General features: G+C 43.4%; 1 protein-coding gene across 1 annotated transcript; it reads left to right on the top strand.

The window, feature by feature from the left end:
• Nucleotides 1–5,724: 5,724 nt before the first annotated feature.
• Nucleotides 5,725–9,920, top strand: LOC108046985 (hypoxia up-regulated protein 1). Its single transcript, XM_017126991.2, has 3 exons — nucleotides 5,725–5,895; nucleotides 6,598–6,911; nucleotides 6,984–9,920. Exons 2-3 carry the CDS (start codon nucleotides 6,601–6,603, stop codon nucleotides 9,439–9,441), a joined length of 2,769 nt encoding a protein of 922 aa, XP_016982480.1. The 5' UTR covers nucleotides 5,725–5,895; nucleotides 6,598–6,600; the 3' UTR covers nucleotides 9,442–9,920.
• Nucleotides 9,921–10,327: the final 407 nt, after the last annotated feature.

A 10,327-nucleotide genomic window follows, 5' to 3' on the forward strand; every position in this document is an offset into this window, starting at 1 on the left:
AGAAGTGTTGATTTTTTAAGGTGGAAAGGAATTTTTGTTTGAAATGCATTTTTATGCACAACTTTGGTTTTGTGTTTAAGGCTATTATCGATTTTGGTATAATTTCACCTACTTCTTCGATAATGTTTTTGTTATTGGTTCTTCATTCTTTAATTTGTTATCGATACGATTGCTTGTGCATAATTGTCGATAACGATTGCCCAATAGCTGTGAGATCATCGTCATAGCTTCGAGCCCCGAAAATTCGTCTGTGGTTGACCTAGCCCAGGGTTAAGCCACTGGCTTTTGTTTTGTTTTTTGTTTATACATATTTGGGGGTCAAATTTATTGAAAGCAAAACGATCAACACACTCCAAACTGTTCCGTTGACTGCATTCCGCGGGCTGGATTTTTTGTATTTTCGCTTTGAATGCCAAATTTTTTGACCGACGTCTCCTGCTTTTAGATGGGTCTTTGGCTTTAGCTTTCGGTTTCATTTTTTTTGTTTCTGGCTTTGGGCTTTGAGTTTTTGGCCAATGCCGCACTCGTTCAACGACTCTTGATTTCTGGCCTTGGCTAAAAGATTTGTGGCTTCCAGTCCGATGGATCTGAATCATTAAGATAGTCTTAATGGGGGAGTTATATTGCATTGCGTAATTTTGAAACAGTGGATAATATGCCATGACTTCCTATGTTTTTAAACAAAACAATTACAATTTTGCTACATATATTTTATTTTAAAGAAAATCATAAAAAGAAGTTTGTTTATATTTTCTTTATATTTTTATAGATTTTTAACAACATAAATTATTCACTTTCAAAGGAAATGTTAATTAATCAAAATAAGAATGGGGGAACAGAAAATAATATACATAAAGTGGGCCATTTTTGATTTGCCAACTGAATAATACCTCTTAATCTATGGACCAGTCTCTCTAGCACCTACACATATGTAACTATATTAACTTGATTTCCGATCAATGAATTGTAGTCACAAAGTTGGAAAATACGGCTTTTCACATTCGTTTTTGATTTGAATGTTCCAAATGATTTAACTTCTTAGAGATTATATATATATGTATATATATATATATATATTTAGTATATACATACATGTAGAAGAGTTAAGGATACATAAGTGCTTTTTAATGGAATATATAGACCGCAACAGAGAAATAACAACTCACATTGTGAGGACGACAAGTAACATTGTATTGAATGACAAATGACATATGAACTAAATATACAGAGCCTAGATGTACGTATTTATTATGAGTTGCTTTTAGCGTGATAATTCATTAGCGAAGGTCTTAAGTGAACAATTTGCAAATAAATTCTAAGAAAAGCATATACATATGAATCTTCTTTCAGTTGTTTCATTAATATATCAAGACTTAGCAGGGCTGGTTATCATGATGATCATCACCACCCAGGACGCCCAAAGGTGACCCACACTTGGACTTCTAGATTCCATAACTTTACCAAATATAATCAGATTTCAAAGTGACATACCTCTAAAGACTTGTGGTTGTATTCTCTGAAAATCTGCATTCAAAATTTTCTTTTTAGCGTTGACCGATTTTTTGATCCATTTTCATGTTGGTTATTTCTAAGTTTCCGATGAATTGCCCAAAGGTGACCCACACTTGGACTTCTAGATTCCATAACTTTACCAAATATAATCCGATTTCAAAGTGGCATACCTCTAAAGACTTGTGGTTGTATTCTCTGAAAATCTGCATTCAAAATTTTCATTTTAGCGTTGACCGATTTTTTGACCCATTTTCATGTTGGTTATTTCTAAGATTCCGATGACTTGTCCAAAGGTGACCCACAATTGGACTTCTAGATTCCATAACTTTACCAAATATAATCCGATTTCAAAGTGGCATACCTCTAAAGACTTGTGGTTGTATTCTCTGAAAATCTGCATTCAAAATTTTCTTTTTAGCGTTGACCGATTTTTTGATCCATTTTCATGTTGGTTATTTCTAAGTTCCCGATGAGTTGCCCAAAGGTGACCCACACTTGGACTTCTAGATTCCATAACTTTACCAAATATAATCCGATTTTAAAGTGGCATACCTCTAAAGACTTGTGGTTGTATTCTCTGAAAATCTGCATTCAAAATTTTCATTTTAGCGTTGACCGATTTTTTGACCCATTTTCATGTTGGTTATTTCTAAGTTTCCGATGAGTTGCCCAAAGGTGACCCATACTTGGACTTCTAAATTCCATAACTTTACCAAATATAATCCGATTTCAAAGTGGCATACCTCTAAAGACTTGTGGTTGTATTCTCTGAAAATCTGCATTCAAAATTTTCATTTTAGCGTTGACCGATTTTTTGATCCATTTTCATGTTGGTTATTTCTAAGTTTCCGATGAGTTGCCCAAAGGTGACCCACACTTGGACTTCTAGATTCCATAACTTTATCAAATATAATCCGATTTCAAAGTGGCATACCTCTAAAGACTTGTGGTTGTATTCTCTGAAAATCTGCATTCAAAATTTTCATTTTAGCGTTGACCGATTTTTTGATCCATTTTCATGTTGGTTATTTCTAAGTTTCCGATGAGTTGCCCAAAGGTGACCCACACTTGGACTTCTAGATTCCATAACTTTACCAAATATAATCCGATTTCAAAGTGGCATACCTCTAAAGACTTGTGGTTGTATTCTCTGAAAATCTGCATTCAAAATTTTCTTTTTAGCGTTGACCGATTTTTTGATCCATTTTCATGTTGGTTATTTCTAAGTTTCCGATGAGTTGCCCAAAGGTGACCCACACTTGGACTTCTAGATTCCATAACTTTACCAAATATAATCCGATTTCAAAGTGGCATACCTCTAAAGACTTGTGGTTGTATTCTCTGAAAATCTGCATTAAAAATTTTCATTTTAGCGTTGACCGATTTTTGGATCCATTTTCATGTTGGTTATTTCTAAGTTTTCTATGAGTTGCCCAAAGGTGACCCTCACTTGGAGTTCTAGATTCCATAACTTTACCAAATTTTAACCGATTTTAAAGTAGCATGCCTTTTAAGACTTGTGGTTTGATTCTCTAAACATCTGTATTAAAATTTTTAATTTTAAAGTTGATAAATTTTTGACCCATTTTCATAGTCCATAAGCTTTGACCACCTATATGAAAAATCTGGCTAGTATCTGAAATAATAATATAAAAGAAAAGCCCATAGGAAAATGTTCAATTGCATTTTTAAATTTTATTAAGATCGATGTCAAGTCGCAATGGCCAGGTGTCCCGCATTCCGCAATCGCCTTAGTAACCGTATCCCTGGCTGCAAGGAGCTGGAGTGAAGACGCTCGCACAGCTGAATACATAATTTCTGGGGCACGGTGGCGAGGGAACCGAGGCTCCACTGTAAGAAGGCGCCGGAGCAGCAGATCCGTAGCCTCCAGCTGTCCGTGCCATACTGAGTATGGCTGAATAACCGGAAGATGCGGCAGAGGACTTTGATGCTGTATATGCCAAAGAGGCAGGAGCTGAAGAATACGAGGAAGTAGGAGCTGCTGCTGGCGCTGAATACCCAGCGGATGTGTTTGTAGCTGCAGCAGGTGCTGAATATGCCCGGCCTGAATATCCAGATGAATACGATGGGGCAGCAGGGGCCGAGTAGGCCGAAGACGAGTACGATTGAGCCTTTGGCGCTGAATAAGCTGGGGCAGCTGGAACTGAATAGCTCGATGCAGGTGCTGAATACGATGGGGAGGCAGGTGCAGAGTAGGATGGAGCCGCAGGTGCTGAATATGAAGGAGCCTTGGGTGCCGAATAACTGGGTGAAGGAGGAGCTGAGTATGATGATGATGCGGGTGATGAATAAGATGGCGCAGCTGGAGCTGAGTAGCTGGATGATGCGGGTGCTGAGTAAGAAGGCGCAGCAGGCGCTGAATATGAAGGACCGGCCGGTGCTGAATACGACTGTGCTGGTGCCCCAGGAGCTGAATATGATGGAGCCTTTGACGATGAATAAGATGGTGCAGCAGGCGCTGAGTAGCTTGACGATGCAGGTGCGGAATAGGATGGGGCAGCAGGCGCTGAATACGATTGAGCTGGGGCAGCAGGTGCTGAATACGATGGAGCAGCAGGCGCTGAATACGATTGAGCTGGTGCTGCAGGCGCTGAATAGGATGGAGCAGCAGGTGCTGAATACGATGGAGCTGCAGGTGCGGAATAGGATGGAGCAGCAGGTGCTGAATACGATGGGGCGGCAGGCGCTGAATACGATGGGGCAGCGGGCGCTGAATACGATGGAGCTGCAGGTGCTGGATACGATGGAGCAGCAGGCACTGAATAGGATGGAGCAGCAGGTGCTGAATACGATGGGGCAGCAGGTGCTGAATACGATGGAGCTGCAGGTGCTGAATACGATGGAGCAGCAGGCACTGAATAGGATGGAGCAGCAGGTGCTGAATACGATGGGGCAGCAGGCGCTGAATACGATGGAGCAGCGGGCGCTGCATACGATGGAGCTGCAGGTGCTGAATACGATGGAGCTGCAGGTGCTGAATACGATGGAGCGGCAGGAGCTGAATACGATTGAGCTGGAGCTGCAGGAGCCGAATAGCTGGATGACGCAGGTGCTGAATAAGAGGGAGCTGCAGGTGCTGAATACGATGGCGAGTAGGCCGGGGCAACAGGAGCGGAGTATCCTTGGTCTTTCGGCGCCGAATAGCTGGGCTGCGAATTGTAAACGACCGGAGCGGCATAAGCCTGCGCCGGAATCTCACGAGTGTGTCGCTCCTCGTAGTCGAACTCCGATTCCGGCAAACCCTCGTCGAATTCTTCGTTCCCGAAGGTCGGAAGTGAAGATGCGGTGGCCAAAAGGCAACCAAAGGCCGCGAGAATCAGCAGTCGTCGTCCACACATTGCTCACTGTATTTTGACTAGAGTTTCGTAGAACGGACGGGTTTTATATGGCCAAGAGAAAAACAGATCAGCGAAATCAGCATATTGCTCAATTGCAGTCTGTTGGTGGCTTGTATTCTGACTTTGTGCCATTCTGCATTTGGAGTGGTTTCATTTAAATTTGCTGGAATCGATCGTTTTCCACTCTCTTCTCACTTTTATTTTCATCGCGAAGAGTTGAGTCGGCGTGTTTGGGGAAACCTCTTGGAACCTTTTTATTACCCTTCATATTCATATTGTCTTGTCGCAAAGGCATGCCCATTTTTATTTACAATTCATTTATACAGTTTTAGAGTATTACTTATATTTGATTTATATTTTGGGGGTTCTCATTTGTCAATACAATTAAGCCTAAAGATTTGGTGTTTGGTTTATTTGAATCCGCAAATTATCAAGCTCGTCAATAAATTCAAGAGAAAAGAGTATGCAAAGTAATTAGTTTAAATATGAGTCAGCACTTTCATTCAAAAACTCGGTCATCGATGGAATGCTGAGCTGTCAATATGTGGGTAGTACTGCTGCTTGCATTACAAAAAGAAATAATTGTAAAACTACATGTGTAATAAGTTATGCATTGCAATCAGTGCACTGTTTGGGTCTCTTTTATTTTTCTTTAAACAAGGGTATACGAATTTAAAATAATTTTAAAATGTACTTAATATCTAAAATTAGTTATTGGTTCTTCGACATAAAGCCTCTCAAACTGTACAATTTCAAATTCAAATTTACGCGCCTTTTGCAACACTATTTCGCAGAGTGACCATATTCACCAAACGGAGTCTTCGGTGTCGGCACGCAATGGGCACACTGGCGGGCGAATCAACACGTCAACGCGGCGACTCGACTCTTTTTTTATAAACCGCACACGAATTTCACGTTGTGAGTTGAATAATTAACAATTATTTGCTCTGCTGAATAAAAGTCGATTGGCGAGTGGAAGGAAAGTCGCGAAGGACAGCTGGAAGCGACGAACAAAACGGGACACGTAAGTGGAAAGCGGCACTTCGCTGGAAAGTCGGACTATAGGCGGCGGGGAGAGGCGGGGGTTACAGACAGCTGCTTGCGTTGCAAAAAAAGGGGAAAAGAAGTGAAAGAGAAGGAATTGCGGAAGAAATGTGGAAGTGAAGAAAAAGGTTAATGCTCTTTTAACTGATTTTCGTCAAAAAACCCCACAAAAGGTATTTCCTCCTAGTAAATCCACCGGTAAACTAAGTACTTCTCGACTGCCACATGAGCATTACCTAGAACCTTTTACCGTTAATCCAGTCTAAGTGTTCTATAAAGGATGTGTACAATCTGTTAAAAATCGAAGTAGAAATAATTAATTACATTTGCTGCGGTATTAAAAGTCCTGTTCCTTAAACTATATTAGCACAATATGTGGATACATTCTTATTTTTGCACCAGTAAAATGCAATGAGTTTCAAACGAATTTAGAATTATCATTAAATTAAACTGCCATTCTATTAAACCATATGGTTCGGTGTTTCTAGAAATATCTCGAAAGATCTATTACTTTCTGCAAATAATTATTCTCTAGTAAACCATATATAAAAGGGTGTTAAAAAAAACGTATATTTTGCCGTATTTTTCTAAAAATAAAAAGTTATATTAAAACTTCTGAGAAAATTATTGTTTATGAAAAGCTCTTAATCCGCCCATTTTACCACATTTTATAACCCCACAGACCATGAAACTCGTGCTTTTATTGAGCGCCCTGCTGGCGGGGATTGCCCTTTCCCAGGGAGCCGCCGTGATGTCCGTGGATTTGGGCACTGAGTGGATGAAAGTGGGCGTCGTTTCGCCCGGAGTGCCCATGGAGATCGCCCTGAATCGGGAGTCCAAACGCAAGACCCCTGCGATCCTGGCCTTCCGCGATGGAGTGCGAACCATTGGCGAGGATGCCCAGACCATCGGGATCAAGGATCCCAATTCGGCCTACGGTTATCTGCTGGATTTGCTGGGCAAGACCATAGATAATCCAATTGTTGATTTGTATAGGTGAGTTGGTTTACATTGGGCCACGTCATTGCTGCGACTTAACAACTTATCGCCAAAACCAATCTCTTTTAGGAAACGCTTTCCCTACTACAACATTGTGGGCGATCCGGAACGCAATACTGTGGTCTTCCGCAAGAGCGAGACCGAGGAGTTCTCCGTGGAGGAGCTGGTGGCCCAGATGCTGGTCAAGGCCAAGCAGTTTGCCCAGGAATCCACACAGCAGGCCATCACCGAGTGCGTCCTAACCGTGCCCGGCTATTTTGGCCAGGCGGAGAGGGAGGCCCTGTTGTCGGCCGCCCAGTTGGCCAATCTCAAGGTGCTCCAATTGATCAACGACTATGCGGCGGTGGCCCTCAACTATGGTGTCTTCCATCGCGGCGAGATCAACGAAACGGCTCAGTATTTCCTCTTCTACGACATGGGTGCCTACAAAACCTCGGCGGCCGTGGTTAGCTATCAGCTGGTGAAGGATAAACAGACCAAAGAGATCAATCCTGTGGTCCAGGTCCTTGGCGTTGGCTATGATCGCACTCTGGGAGGCCTGGAGATTCAGTTGAGACTGCGCGACTATCTGGCTAAGGAGTTTAACGCCCTCAAGAAGACCAAAACCGACGTGACCACCAGTCCGCGAGCTCTGGCCAAACTATTCAAGGAAGCTGGACGCCTCAAGAACGTCCTGTCAGCCAATACAGAGTTCTATGCCCAAATCGAGAACCTGCTGGAGGACATTGACTTTAAGCTGACTGTATCCCGGGAGAAACTCGAGCAAATCTGCGAAGATCTCTGGCCCAGGGCCACCAAGCCATTGGAACAGGCCTTGGCCTCCTCTCACCTCAGCTTGGATGTGATCAATCAGGTGATATTGTTCGGCGGCGGCACTCGGGTGCCACGTGTCCAAGAGACCATCAAGGCGCTCATCAAGCAGGAGCTGGGCAAGAATCTGAATGCCGATGAGTCCGCCACCATGGGTGCTGTTTACAAGGCAGCCGATTTATCTGCCGGCTTTAAGGTCAAGAAGTTTGTGGTCAAGGATGCCACGCTGTTGCCCCTGCAAGTGTCCTTCGAGCGGGATCCCGGCGAGGGTGCTGCCGTGAAGCAGGTGAAGCGTGTCCTGTTCGCCCTAATGAATCCCTATCCCCAGAAGAAGGTCATCACCTTCAACAAGCACACAGATGACTTTGAGTTCTACGTGAACTACGCCGATCTTGATCGTTATAGCAAGGAGGAGATTGCCGCCTTAGGCAGCTTGAACGTGACCAAAGTGCAGCTGAAGGAGGTTAAGGAGCTGCTGGAGAAATCGAAGAAGGAATTGGTGGACAACAAGGGCATCAAGGCCTACTTCTATCTGGATGACTCGGGCATTTTCCGCTGCACAGGCGTGGAGTATGTGTACGAAAAGCAAAAGCCTGAGGAAGATGCCGACGAAGACAGCACCTTGTCCAAGTTGGGCAGCACTTTGAGCAAGTTGTTCGCTAAGGAAGGCGACGAGAAGAAGGAGGACTCGGAGCAGGGAGAGGAGCCATCTAATACTGGTGAGGAGCCGCCAAAGGCGGAGGACAGTGAGAAGCCAAAAGAGGAGGAGGCCAGCAGCAAAGAGCAAAAGTCTGAGGAGACCAGCAAACAGGAGGCTGAAGCCAAAAACGATACCATTAAGCTTGTGACGGTCAAATCCCCAGTGACCTACGAGTCCCAGACGCAGTTCACCATCCCACTGGCCGGTTCTGGATACGATATCTCCTTGGCCAAACTGGCAGCCATCAACAAGGCGGAGGAGCAGCGTGTCCGCTTGGAGTCTGCCTTCAATTCCCTAGAAGCCCACATCATTGAGGTGCAACAGAAATTGGAAGAAGACTCTTATGCCAAATGTGTCACCGCCGAGGAGAAGGAGAAACTCCTAGCCGAATGCAGCACTTTGGGTGAATGGCTGTACGAAGATCTCGAGGATCCCAAGGCGGAGATCTACGAAGAGAAGCTGACGCAACTGAAGAAGCTATCCAATGTCTTTTTGGCCCGCCACTGGGAGCACGAGGAGCGGCCAGAGGCCATCAAGGCACTCAAGGGCATGATTGATGGAGCCGAAAAGTTCCTTGTCACCGGGCGCAATCTCACCAAGGACACCAATCCCGAAAAGGACGTCTTCACCCAGGTGGAGATCGATACGCTGGCCAAGGTTATAACCGAAACAAGTACTTGGCTGAAAACGGAAACGGCCGCCCAGAAAAAGCTGGCCAAGAATGCCGATATCCGGCTGACCGTAAAGGACATTACGGACAAAATGGGCCTGCTCGATCGCGAGGTCAAGTATTTGGTTAACAAGATCAAGATCTGGAAGCCCAAGGTGAAGCCAGTTGCTGAGAAGGATAAGAAGAACAAGGGGGAGGAGGAAGTGGCTTCCTCGGGCAGTGGCGATGGCTCCAAAACGGAGGAGGGCGAGGAGCAGCAGGAACAGCCGGAGAAGCAGGAGCCTGTGGAGGAGATCACTCCAACGCCCGCAGGGGAGGAGGCCAAGACCCCGCACAGTGAGCTCTAAGGAGCCGGATTAGATGGATTAGCAGGATTAAAAGCACCAAGAGCATCCGGAGCAGCAGGAAGCCAAGTGCCTGTCTTAGGATTCGAAGAAGGATTCAAATCAGGGGGTTCAACAGGGGGAAAAAGACGGCTAATGGTCACGAAACGGGGGCGTCTTAATTTCTATGATTTTTTTAGCTAAAGTCGGGGTTAAATTATGCTACTTCTAATCTAAAAAGAAAAAAAACACAAAAACCACACACAAATAATGTAAACCGTAACTAAACTAAATGTAAAAACCATTTTCCATACCATTCCGCATAGGAAATACAAGACTTGAAGAAGTACTCACACGATCCCCTCTATATATCCTCTATATCTTATTGATCGTAGCGAAAGTAGCGAAACGAATTGGGCGGGAGCCGAGTTAAGATCGTAATAAATCTAAAATCTAATCGTACAGAGCGAAAGAGAGCAAATAAAGTTTGTATTGTATTGTAATTGGAGTGGCCTTTTCACATCCATCACAAGTTTATTAACAAACAGGAGGAGTTCGACTAAACTTCAAAGATGTAATTTGCAGAATCTTGAATTACGCCTATTTACTAAAAGTAAGAAGTTTTTCTTTAATGAGCTTCATGACCATTTGAAATACTACTAAATATTATATTTAGAAAAAATCCATATATTAGGAGTTTTTTTCCGGTTTTTTCTAATTATCTGATTTTTGTTCTAGTTTTTAATTTTTTTTAGAACTTGTTCAATAACTTGTCATAATTTTAAAATCATCTGGTACAAGGTGACCGTTTATGGGTTATTTTAAAATTTTTTGTATATTGTATATTTTGTATTGTTCTCTGAACATCTGTTACAGGGTGACCGATTATGGTAAAGTTTTAAATTTTTTT

Source organism: Drosophila rhopaloa, unplaced genomic scaffold (genome assembly GCF_018152115.1).
Source record: "Drosophila rhopaloa isolate 14029-0021.01 unplaced genomic scaffold, ASM1815211v1 contig_3, whole genome shotgun sequence".
NCBI classification, from domain to species: domain Eukaryota; kingdom Metazoa; phylum Arthropoda; class Insecta; order Diptera; family Drosophilidae; genus Drosophila; species Drosophila rhopaloa.